This window comes from Giraffa tippelskirchi, chromosome 10 (genome assembly GCF_054371585.1).
Source record: "Giraffa tippelskirchi isolate mGirTip1 chromosome 10, T2T-mGirTip1v1.2.pri, whole genome shotgun sequence".
In the NCBI taxonomy this organism is placed as follows: domain Eukaryota; kingdom Metazoa; phylum Chordata; class Mammalia; order Artiodactyla; family Giraffidae; genus Giraffa; species Giraffa tippelskirchi.
The window spans coordinates 84,932,878-84,946,724 of record NC_137284.1 but is presented as its reverse complement, the minus strand read 5'-3'; the positions used below and the strand labels follow the sequence as shown (position 1 = coordinate 84,946,724).

General features: G+C 33.7%; 1 protein-coding gene across 20 annotated transcripts in view; it reads right to left on the bottom strand.

The window, feature by feature from the left end:
• The window catches only part of CACNA2D1 (calcium voltage-gated channel auxiliary subunit alpha2delta 1), a 524,609-nt gene that overhangs the window by 167,936 nt on the left and 342,826 nt on the right, over positions 1-13,847 (bottom strand). For all 20 annotated transcript variants that reach the window (XR_014067144.1, XR_014067142.1, XR_014067141.1 and 17 more), the window contains one exon: positions 10,711-10,840. Coding sequence is in view for 16 of the 20 variants with exons in the window: in XM_081535600.1 (XP_081391726.1) it covers positions 10,711-10,840 (130 nt within the window). In the remaining 4 variants the exon portion in view is untranslated. The remainder of the gene's footprint in view (positions 1-10,710; positions 10,841-13,847) is intronic.

Here is a 13,847-nt window from a genome sequence, read left to right as displayed (position 1 = left end):
AATGGCTGCTATCCAAAAGTCTACAAGCAATAAATGCTGGAGAGGGTGTGGAGAAAAGGGAACCCTCTTACACTGTTGGTGGGAATGCAAACTAGTACAGCCACTATGGAGAACAGTGTGGAGATTCCTTAAAAAACTGGGAATAGAACTGCCATATGACCCAGCAATCCCACTGCTGGGCATATACACCGAGGAAACCAGAATTGAAAGAGACGCGTGTACCCCAGTGTTCATGTCAGACTTTATTTTTTTGGGCTCCAAAATCACTGCTGATGGTGATTGTAGCCATGAAATTAAAAGACGTTTACTCCTTGGAAGGAAAAGTTATGACCAACCTAGACATCATATTAAAAAGCAGAGAGACATTACTTTGTTGACAAAGGTCTGTCTAGTCAAGGCTATGGTTTTTCCAGTAGTCATGTATGGATGTGAGAGTTGGACTGTGAAGAAAGCTGAGCACCAAAGAATTGATGCTTTTGAACTGTGGTGTTGAAGAAGACTCTTGAGAGTCCCTTGGACTGCAAGGAAATCCAACCAGTCCATCCTAAAGGAGATCAGTCTTAGATGTTCATTGGAAGGTCTGATGTTGAAGTTGAAACTCCAATACTTTGACCACCTGATGCGAAGAACTAACTCATTGGAAAAGTTAATGCTGGGAAGGATTGGGGGCAGGAGGAGAAGGGGACGACAGAGGATGAGATGGTTGGATGGCATCACCGACTCAATGGACATGAGTTTGTGTGGGCTCCGCGAGTTGGTGTTGGACAGGGAAGCTTGGCATGCTGCAGCTCAAGGGGTCACAAAATGTCAGACACGACTGAGAGACTGAAGTGAACTAATATTAAACTCAAATCATATTTGTAATAAATAAAAGCAAGTACAACAAATACTCTAAGAATAAACAGATGTAGAAGTAGTGGGTATTTCTTAGCTCTCTTTAATCATCAGAGCAGTTTTTATCATTGGCAGGAGTATTTTGATAAGATTTTAATTAAAATGACTTCAATTAAAAATGAATGTAAATTTTTTCCATTTCTTTAATACTAAATTATATGAGATGTTCACTAAATATACTGTGCCAATCATATCATGATATATGTAAGTCAAATTATTATATTTCACACTTTAAAATTATATAGTTCTGTATGCCAATTATACTTCTATGTGAAAAAAAATAGGTAAATGCTTAATCTGCATCAATTGATATAGAATATAAAAGCATTATTAGACATCTAAAATACTCAGTTATAGAGTCAGTTGTTTTGTTACCAGTTGTTTTGTTATTCTTTCATTGCTACTTCGCTTGGCAATGTTTTCATTGAATTTTTCATTATTATGCATAAAGTAAAACTGGCTTACGATTTTTTTCTTTTTTGTGCTACATATTTTTTATAATGAAACGATATGAGTTGATTAAGTTTTCACATTTCTAGAAAAAAATTCAAAACTTGGAAGTATTTATTTAAAAATTTTATACAAATGACTCAACATGAAGTACTTTCTTTGGCCATAAATTTGAATGTGTTTCCAATTTATTTTATGATTCCTGACATATTATTGAGTTGATCTGATTTTATTTTATAATAAATCATCCATTCTTCTTACACATTGTAGCACTTTACTGTAAAGTTGCCAATAATGCCCTTTGATGGTTTTAATCTCCATTTTCCTGAGTTATACTTCTTCCTTTTAACATTTTTCTCTCATTTTCCAACAGCTTTGACAATCTCTTTTTAAAGCTTGTGATTTTATTGCTAAAGTCCACTTAAATACATTTTGCTACTTGAAATTTTAAATTTATGTATTTATCAAACAAAGTTCAGTTAAGCATAATCACTAAGTTCAGGCTAATCAGGTAAAAGTGAAAACTTTACAATATATGCTGTGAAAGATGTAGCATGTGGGAAAGTCAGGGTAATTTCTACACAAGTTTGTTACCATCCCTCAGACAAAGTGCTGCTACACTTGACAGAGCCCTGGTATTTGATTTCACACAGCAATGGAACCTCGTGTTGAACAAACAAACGTATGACATCAATGCTGGGAAAAAAAGGCAGTAAACTATTCCAATGTATTATCAATATTCTACATAATCTATAAAACATTAATTAAACGTAGTGTCACTGACAAATTGGAATTAGAAAGGAACTAATTCATTGAAGGTATAATCTAATGTGGTACTAACCTGTAATATCAAGAAAAGTTATCAATAGTTTTGTCCTTTTAATATCAGTTCTTATTTTATCTTAAGGTGATAATGAGAAATACAGAGATTTACTTATATCACATGATAAAATGGAAACAACCTAAACATAAATTAGTTATGGAACATATAACATTAAAATGTTATCCTCAAAAAGTATTATTAAGTATATAATAATACTTTCTGATAAGGTAAAAGGTCAGGTATAAACTTTGTAGGGTTTCCGTGTATTTGCTTAGTAGGCAATAGGTCAGGTATAAATTTTGCAGTGTTTCAGTATATTGGCCTAGTAATTATATATTTGCTACTAGTATATTTAATGAACACATACACAGACATACAGTATCTTTATCAGTGTAATTTTACATATTTTCCTTTATACTAGTTTGTATTTCGTAAAATCATCATATATTTATTTTATAGTGAGACAAATAAGCATTTTAATGTTATATTTGCCTCAAAAGCAATTGTAAAAATCATAAGATGTTTAACAGGAACACATATGTTATTCCAATCAAGATTCTAGAAGTAGAACAACCCTATTAACATTTTACTTCAAAGAAATAGACCATGCATTAATTCAAGATTATTTGTTTTGTACAGAAAACAACAGCTAAAACACTACCATGCACATACCTATACATCAACAGTTATGAAGTTAAAAACCTGCTAGTACTGAGATGTGAATCCAAAACCAGAAGCCTATCACAGGAAATATACCAGGCAAGCCTGAAAAAAGAGCTCAGCAGTTTGCACCAGTGTAAGGATGTGTAAGGATTTATGTAAACAAGTAAAATGAAATTTGTCTATATATTTTCCCTCTGTTTTTCTGTAGGATTACTATACCCTGTTTCTAACTTATAACACTGAATGATGAGGAGGAAACTAACTTGCATGGAATTTATTTATCTCAAAAAGAAAATTTAAAAGTTGTGAAGGAAGACGTAGAAAAAAGGTCTTTTGATATTCTACTGAACTTGAATTGATTCACTACTCTTTAAAAATCTCAGGAAATTTATCTTAGTTTATTAGTTCTCAACTAAAAGTTCTTTTATAATGTTTATTTATGGGGATAAAATTTGTTTGCCACACTATTTTGAGATAATTAAGTTAATTGAATAGAATGTCTCCATCATATAAAATCAGAAGGAAAAATGTATACCTCAAAAATATATTAGATTCACACAATTTTTTTCTTTTAAATTAATTCATTTTTTAATTAAAGGATAATTGCTTTACAGAATTTTGTTCTTTTCTGTCAAACCTCAACATGAATCAGCATATATCCCCTCCCTTTTGAACCTCCCTCCCAATCCCACCCCTTAGGTAATACACAACCCCTGTTTGAGTTTCCTAAGTCATACAGCAAATTCCTGTTGGCTATTTATTTTACATATGGTAATGTAAGTTTCCATATTACTATTTCCACACATCTCATCCTCTCCTCCCCTCTCCCCAAGTCCGTAAGTCTATTCTCTATGTCCGTTTCTCCTTTACTGCTCTGCAAATAAAAATCCACATATTTTAATAGGAATACTTTTTTGAGCTACAACCTTGGTCCAAGGTCCCATCATTCCTCCTCAATTCTTGCCTTTTAGGTCTGTTCTCAACCAAGTATCCAGCATCTACCTTTTTATGAAAGTGTAATTCCTCATCCAAAGTGTAATTCCTCATCCAAAAAACACCTCAGAGTTCCCTCTCTGTTATGGACTTAATCTCTGTGTTTTCTCAAAACCTGTATGTTGAACACCTAACCCGTAACGCAACAGTACTAGTGTTGGGGCCTCTGGGAGGTAATTAAGCATAGATGAGGTTATGAGGGTAGGGCATTTGTAGTGGAATTAGTGTCTCACCTTCATAATCACATTGCTGTCATATAAAAAGAAGAAAACATATCAGATCTCACTCTCTCTGCATGTGCACAAAAAAGTAGTCATGTGAGCACATGGCAAGATGGTGGCCATCTATAAAACAGGAAGCTCTATACCTCACCAGAAATCAAACCTGTCAGCAACTTAATCTTGGACTTTCAGTGCCCAAAACTATAAAAATAAATATCTATTATATAAGCCACTCTGTCTACAGCATTTTGTTAGAACAGTCCAAACAGACTAAAATAATCTCAAAATAAAAATCAAAATCTTTGCAATTATCCACAAGGCTGTATACAATGATGCCTCTGCTGCTACACCTGCTCCTTCCCACTTGCTACCTCAGCTATGCCCACACTGGTCTTCAGGCTCTTTATGCACCTACCAGGCTCAAGATCTTGGTGCTTTCTCTTCCCTCTGCCTGAAACAGTATCTAGAGAATTTCAACTCTCATGCTCACTAACTACAGACTATGTTATCTTATATACAAAGCCTTCCCTATCCCCATGTTTTAACCTCAACTCCCCAACTCCTAACCTAGGATCTGCCTATGCTGTGCTGTGCTTAGTCGCTTAGTCGTGTCTGACTCTTTTCACCGCCATGGACTGTAGCCCGCCAGGCTCCTCTGTCCATGGGGATTCTCCAGGCAAGAATACTGGAGTGGGTTGCCATGCCCTCCTCCTAGGGATCTTCCTAACCCAGGGATCAAATCCAGATCTCCCGCATTGCAGGCAGATTCTTAACTGTCTGAGCCCCTAGGGAAACCCAAGAATTCTGGAGTGGGTAGCCTATTCCTTCTCTGGGGGAACTTCCTGACTCAGGAATCAAAACGGGGTCTCCTATATTACAGGCAGATTCTTAATCAGCTGAGCTACCAGGGAATAGGGAAGCCCAGGAACTGCGTACAACCCTCCCCTATTTTACTTTTGTCTTAAGCTTTTATTATGTTACAATATATATCCCATTATTTAACTGTTTATTTATTTTATGCTCTATCTCCATCAGAATGTAAACTCTGTGAGTACAAGGATTTTTTTTATCTGTTTGTTCAGTGCTATATTCCCATTATAAACAGATTTTTAAAACAGTAAAAGTAAACTATTAGCACTCTCTAATTAAATAGTGCACATGTCCTGAAATAGATCAGTTGCTTATGAAAGACTATCACACAATCATCAGCAAAAGCCTAGCAGCTTTCTCTTCTGTAATTTTTACACTAACATCATTTTACGTACAGTAGTTACATTTTCTATGACAAAACAAATGCACATTAAGAGAGGCAAGATAGGTATAGGGGATTAAGAGATACAAACTAATATTTATAAAATAAATAAGCTACAAGGATATATTGCACAGCATAGGGAATATAGGCAATATTTTATAGTAACTATAAATGGAGTATAACCTTTAAAAAATTGTGAACCACTATGCTGTACATGTGAAATTTATGTAATACTATACACAAACTATATCTCAATGTAATAAAAGATAAATTAGAACACAATATTAGTGATTATAGATAATTTAATTTATAAAAAGTATTTTTGTTGAAGTATATGAGACCTCCAAGGATATTAATACAACTCCGGAAAATTCTCCTGTCTTCCTCAATCAAAGTCAATGTACCTCTGTGACAGAAGTATGTTCATTTTTAAATTTCTAAAATAGAAATTATAAATTTCCTTGTTTACCTCAAAAGGTAGTATAAGGACAAAAGTATCTAGTATCTGAATGTTACATAAGTTGGAGTTCCTTACTGTTTTCTCTTAGTACTGTATATTTTTTACAACTATAATAATTCTACAAATAAATATTAACATAAATTTCTAATGACAAATGACCAAAATATTCTATAAAAGCATTCCCTAGGCTCGAATCTAAAGTAATTAACACATTAATAAAGTTCTGTGATTAAAACAAATTGTCAGAATATTCAGCCCTTTCTATCGAGTTCACTTTTTATACTGAAACAGATAAATTAGATTAAAAAATTAAGTGTAGTTTGGGTGCTCTCTAAAATAAAAGTATTAACCAGTAAAATCCTCAAAACTAAAAGCTTTCAGAAAATATTTTAATTAAATACACTATTTGAAAACTTTAACTATATCAAGGAGCAAAAGCAATCATGTTGAATTCAAGGGACTTTCAAAAGTAATCATCTTTGAAAAATTAGAACACAAGATATCTTATGAGAATTCAGAGACACAAACTGTCTTTGAATGAAAGAAGAGGCTGTTCCCTTCAGTTAAGCCTTCAATTAAAGTATGCTTTTCCATTTATTAAATTCAGAATCTAGAATGTTTCTGTACATCTGATATGTTTTGATGAACTGCATGAAAAATGCCAGTAATTATTAAATTTTCAAGATCTTGTTGACATTTCTGATTTTACTCCTATGTCATTTATTCACATAGCTCATAACACCGGATATGAATTTTAAAGCAGTGCAGGCCAGGCAAGGTCAGAGTCTTACTGATGAGATTTCAGCAAAGAAGGAGAAGCCAGTATTAAGATAAACAGGACGAAATACACAATCCAAAGACAGAGCTTCTTTTTCTTTTTTAAAATTATGCCATATACAAAAATTTCTTACAATTTCTGAAAACATCTATTTCAATATTCTATCTTCTTGATTTTCAAAGTAATACTTTTTAGCCTGAGACTATTAAAATCATCCTTTGTAAATATCCACTAACACTTTATTCTAAATTAGAAAGAAAAACATTTACACAAAGTCAAAACTCTTCTGTAGGATTTTAAAAGAAGATATGTATACTATGTGACATCAGTCTGAAGAAAAGATACTTGGATTTACTTTATGTGCCAACTTTATGTTTGTTCCAGCATAAAATAGATGAAGACATTAATGAATGTGACTTCAAAGAAAAAAAAAAGAGCGAAAGAAATAAGAAAATGAAGATTCTCATGCAAAATCAGTATCTTACTAACTCCTGTGGAGTTAGATCTTGGCTCTCAAGTAATGTGAGTCAAAATAAAGTCAAAAGAAAACATTAGAAATTTTATCTATAACAGCAGTGTAAAGCATAACGTTTAGAATTAGAATTTATATGAAACTTGACTCCATTTTTTGCCAGCGATGTGGACTTTCATTAAAAACTCAGCTTGAGTTTCCTCTTCAAAAATTTTTAACAAAGTTACAGTAATTAAATGAGACACTATAATTTACTGTTGTATAATTTCCTAGACTGGTGAATTAGGTTCTAATGATTTTAGGTTCTAATTACCTAGGAAGAAATGTATTTTTCACTTATTTATTCAACATCACTTCGTTGAAAAGTTAAGCAAAGTTATTTTGCTTTACTATTCCCTGGGTAACCTACTCCTAAATAGATACCTTTCTCCTCTCTATTTTCAGCCTTTTATAGTTTAACAACAACAAATCTCTCTACTATAAGCAAGGCAAGCAGAACAAGTTGGGGGGAAGCAAGTTGAAAAACAATATGAAAAATTCCATTTGGATTTTTTCATTAGTTTGTGTTTGCATTTAAACACATATTTTATAAGATTATGACCCAAACTGTTAGTCATGATTAGCTTCAGGAGGTGTTATTGTTCGAGACCTTCATTTTCTATTTTAAACATGCATGTAATATTAAAATTTCTTCTACTGTGGTAACACAGCTTTTAGAAAAAGAAATTTGTTTTTAAAATGTGTGAGGTTGCTGTGGCCCAGAGTAGGCTGCTCCAAGATATGCCTCAATGGCATATTGATTATTCTGAATTAAGAGTTATGTGAGAAACAGCCAATGGAAAATAAATGATAAAAAAAAAATAAAACCATGCCCTCTTACCCTCTAAAAGTGGGAAATAAATCTTCCACATGAAAGTATGCACTCCTATCAGCAGAGGTAAGGAATTCAAAGCTAAACAAGCTATATAAACATATGTTGTTACTTTGTTAGTCAGCTACCCCAAGCACAAGCTGCCTTGTCTTATCTCTTCAAATATTGTTTCTTTGCCTAAAAATGATAGGTAATTGGCCTGCTTTGGACACTGTGAGGGTATCATTTTGATGACTTGGTTTGCTCTGATCTGTCATATCTGACTCTTTGCGGCCCCATGGACTATCTCCTGCCAGGCTCCTCTGCCCCTGGGCTTCTCCAGCAAGAATACTCGAGTGGCTTCCCATTTCCTACTCCAGGTAGTCTTCCCAACCCAGGATCAAACTCGTGTCCCTGTGTTTCCTGCATTGGCAGGCAGATTCTTTACCACTAGCACCACTCATATGTGCAAACTGATTTTAAATTAATCTATTAATCTGTCTTCTGTCAATTTGAGACCAGCCAAAAAAACTCAAGAAGAACTGGGGGAGAGGGAGATCTCTCTCTCCCTGGACAAAGTTCTGTTATCCTTCCTGGAGAATTTAATGAAAACTTTGAGGATATCTGGAGAATCACTGTTGGCAACAAAACAGAAACACGATCATGAAAGTCTGCTAACAAATTAAAAACACTCAAGCTGGCCTCATGTTTATTCAACATAGTAATATAGACCAGATAACAGTGACATGATGACCACAGAGTATCGACATAAAAATGCTTGACTCAGAAACTTTATATCCAACCAGTTTGTTCTTCCTAAAGTGATTTCAAAAGAAAGATATAATTTTAGAGTGATAAGGTTACTATCTTGCTGACATACCCAAAAAACAACAGGTGACAGCAATTTCTAAAAGAAATAAAGTGGATGAAACATTATTTTAAAAAATTGAGAAACACAACCATACAGCTCAATATTATCGGATAATTTTTGTCATAAGTTATAAAATTTAATTGCAAACATCAAAAATATTCTCGAAAAAAGAATGCAGCAAAGTAAAAACAAAAAAATACATAAAAATCAAACCTGGATCTTAGTAATTTCTAAAAGGACTTAGAATCAATAGGGTTAAGTTGTAAAGAAATGAAATTATGTAACTACTTACATACACCATATTTTTCCTATCATACAGCAAAATCATATGTTTACTATCTTTAAAGAAATGACATGATGAAAACATGGACTTTTTAAAATATTAAAAAGGTGAAACAAAAGAATGAATAAAAACAGAAGATGAAATTTATATTATGAAATTAATCAGACATGTACTTAAAAATTCCCTTTTAAGCAACAATCTCAGAGTGAATCCAAAAAACAAAAGCTAATTTCTTGTTATTAGTCCTGTCTAAACAAACTTTAGTCTTTCCTGTAGCTCAAACAGGAAAGAATCTGCCTGCAATGCAGGAGACCCGGGTTCGATCCCCAGTTCAGGAAAATCCTCTGGAGAAGGGAATGGCAATGCACTCCAGTATTCTTGCCTGGAGAATCCCATGGACAGAGGAGCCTGGTGGGATATAGTCTGTGGGATCACAAAGAGTTGTACACGACTGATTGACTAACACTACTACTAAATAAACTTCATTTGTAATTAGTCATAACAGTAAACATTTATACAATGCTTACTATGAGCCTGGCACTATTGTGCGAACTCAAATCCATTAATATACTTTATTCGCAAATGAACTTTTGGGCTAGTAATTTTATCCCCATTTTACAGCTGCAAAAAATGCTCGCTCAGAAAGTTAATAAATCTGCCCAAGGATTATTGCTAAAATTTAGATTTGAAATTTAACTTAACCTAGGCTGTCTGCATCCAGAATCCAGGCAATTATGTATACACTCTGGACACTCAATACACTTGACAGTGTTTTTAATTAAGGGGACTATTAGAAACACACTTTTAAAAATCTCAAGTGGTTCTTTCTCCTTACCATTTACTTATGTGAAAGGTAGGGTACAAGCAGGAAGGGTAGGAACCGGTTAGTAAAGGATAACACCTAAAACCAGAGCTGTGATTGGGCAAAGACTCTGCTTTCTGGGTCACAGCACATCTTCCTATGGGATTAGGTTGCCCTTAGGAGAATTCCTAGTTAGAACTGTCAGGCTCTGCCCTTATTAGCACATAGCGTGTCCAAGGAATTTCACTGCCATAGCTTGCTCTCCTGTATCTTCCTAAAAACTGACTCCCCTCCCTTCCTTGCAATGAAGCCGTCTCACTCAATTTGAAGTTTTTCTATTTCTTTAGGGATATCATTTATTCCTTTACCCAACCCTTTTTAGCTTGAGTTCACAATAAACCAAGAGAGAAGTATCTTTACTTTACATCATAGGGTAAGGCAGAGATCAGAGAGAGAGACAGACAGGTAAAATACAGTAAGTTGTGGTAAGAACTGGAGAGTCGACAATGTACATCTCTCTTCCTTTACCAGTTTGGTATCTTTGTGAAAATATTTGTGTGCACTAATGGTACATAGTTTTAATTTTTTATAAATGCATTTATTACTTTGGAAGTTATTGATATCAACTAGAAAGGCAGAATTATTTGTTAAACAAAAGAGTAGGACACCTCCATGGCTACAGGCTCTCCTGCAATTATTCACATAGTAAGGCCGGATGACAATATACTGCTCATGGAAATTAGGTTTCTTCTATTGCATAAATCAGAGTTTACCACAGACTCTTAAATAACACATAAATGAGTATCAAATTTGCTCCCTTTTTTTTTTTCAAAAATAAGATACATAAGATAGATTAAAAACATGGTATTCCAAGAGTTGTTCACATCTTTTTACTTACACCCCTCATAGATGTCAGTGGGAATATGAACGGCTGCATGCTGATAGGATATTTGTCGCCCAAAATTAGCATCATCGATAAAAACAGGTTTTATCCTCTGGCTGCCTGGTTCACTATCATTCTTTTCTGGCTATAAAGAAAAGACAGACAATAAAGAGAATATTACAATGTATCCTAACACATATTCTCACATTCACTTCTTCATTTGCCAAATGCATATTCTTGAAAAAATAGATCTATAAGAATATTTTAAAATATTCCCATGATAATATCAGACACCACAAATTTCCATTCAGGTACTAACATTCATACTGTATCTTCATGATATGATTCGCATTTTATAACTTCTCTCCTAATTTCCTCAACATTGGAGTCACCCAGGAACATCCTGAGAGGACCAGAGCTTTCCCATGTTCAGTACTTATTAAAATGTACACTTAAAGAATAGAATATAACCAAACTAAAAGTTCCCCCTTGAAATAAATTCACCACTTATGCTACAACTTTATATAATTCTTGGTTTGATAACTAATATTACACATGAACACAAAAAATAATAGCAATGAAGGATTATTTTGTCATATTCCCTTGATTTTTGCATGTTTTCCAGGTGTATCAATTTTTGCTTTAAAAAGGAAAGTATAAATGCTCAGAAAGAAGAGATCTATTGTAACTCTAAGTACAATTGAATCCTAACTTCAACCAAGTTGTCTCCTGAGGTAGGAGCAAAGATTCAATCAATATTGATTCAAGAAAATCCCGCAAGAGTTTAAAGTTGAAGATTAATTTTCTACCTATTTGAACTATGCTTCTGATTATTAAATTATCCTGGCAAGGTAATTCAGTTTCTCCTCTGGCAAGTAACTAAGAATCTCACTCATTTATCCAAAATGCATATCTCTAACTATATTCCACTTTCTTAAGGCAATTTCCACAAAAAAAAATAAAAAACCCTGAAAAAAGAACCACAACATTTGACTATTTTACAGCACACTGCAGTAATACAACTGATAAACAAGAGAACGAACTTAAGTGGACAATCTCATAAGGGTGGTAGGATGTGGCAAAACAAACTTTACAAAGAAGTGATAGTGTCCAACTTTCTAGATGGCTCTGAAAATTTGTACGAGATAACCCATCAGTATCCCAAGATATTTTAATACTCTCTCTCTCTCTCTCTCACACACACACTTCCTTTTTTCCCTAGGGAAGTTGCAACATGGGAAAGATTATTTAGACACAAATATTAGCAAAAGCGCTTAAAAAATCAATGATTTCTAAAGCTGCAAGTCCAGCTCATTATTATGTAATGAAATCAATTTAATAGGTCATGACCAAATTATTTTTCAAATGAAACAATGTTGAAAGAAAATATGAAAACACACTCTCTATAATAAGGAGGACTATATTTGGCAACTGTGGTTTAGTTAGATGTGACTCTGTGTGTATGTGTGCATATCTGGGTATATGTCATTCGGACTGTAAAATCTGTCATCGATAAGCAGAGTTAAAGAAGGATCACTATTTTTAATCCATGTGAAAGCAACAAAGATATAATTATCCCTCCATTAACAAACTGAATATACAAAATAATGAAACAGTTGTGCTGAAAGTCTAAAATCTGACAAAAAGCCTACATGCAGAAATTAATAATTCGTATTATTTTCTAAAACTAAGGTTAGGTGTGTGCAGTGTTAAGGATAAGAAAAGAAAGAAAAAGAAAGAATGATAAGGCAAAGAAACACCACAGAACAAAACATTTAACCTAACACATCTACCATGATTCCAACTGTTAATAAAGGAAAGAATAAAAATAATAACTGGGATTTTGTCCTGGATTCAGTCATGAATTTTCTTGTAATTTAAAATTCACCCTCTATTCTATGATTATCTATGGGCACAATTGACTTGAATAAGAGGATGGAACATTAAATAAACTACTTCCATTAATAATATGAATGTAAATAGGTTCTCACCAAATAAATGATGTCATTATGCTTCTCCACTGCAAACATTCTGAATTAGTAAAAAGCCTCAATATTTATTTTAAAGCAGAGGCTTCTAACAGTTTAGTCCTTGAAGAAGCAGTATCATCAACCACTGAAATATCTTAGAATGCAAATCAGAGGTTCCACCCTAGGCCCAGTCAATCAGAAATGTCAGGAAGGGGACCAGCAATTCAGTAATTCAACAAACCCTCCAGGTGATTGTGATACACATTAAAATTGAAAGTTCACTGCTCTAAAATATCAATAGTTTAAGTTAGACACACATTTTTTTTATTAAAAAATTAGAATTGACTAGTAATAAGCATATTAATGGATGTCTGAATTTTTCTACCCTCCACAGGGCAGAAACACTGTTTTATTATTACTGAATAACAGATGCATGCACATAGCAATATGGCCAGTAATATTTGTCAAAGGATATTTGAAAAGAAAGCAGTCCCTGCAGATTCTCTAAGGGTTGGCTGCAACCTAAAATAAGTTGAGGTAGTAATACTCTTCTACTCTTCCATTAAGGGAATCACAAAGCACATTGGCACATCAAAACTCTGAGATAAGCTCCACTAAAGAAAAGAATATTCACCCTCAGTGTTCTCAAGCTCATGTGACGCTGATTGTTTGTTTGTTTGTTTTCATATAAAACCTATTACAAAGCACATACTTACAAAAAACCACGGAAAGACTTGGTAGAAAGTAAAGATATCAGAAGAGTTGGTTTTCCTCAGTTGTATTTAATGTCTTAGACTGTTTCTTGGACTTTGGCTTTCTGACTTATGAATGATGTTGGGCTACAGGTGTGGTACCTATTCCCTGGGGCATATCAGAATCACCTGGGAAGCTTCTTCCCCAAACAATAAGCAGCAAATCACAGTGGGGAGGATGTTTTTGGAAAGAAACTCTCAGTTAATTCTAATATCCTCTTCTACCTAAATTAAGAACACTCAAACTAAAGAAACTATAAAGCTATTTTCAGTTACGGAAAAATTACAGTTCCATTTCTACAACTTTAGAAAATATTATGTTAGTTTTTGTAAGCACATTTTTCCCAGAAATCTCATTTATAGCTTTAGAAAAATTTAGATATATGAAAAGTAGAAAGATCAGGTGATAGATAAGAGATAGTGAAGTACA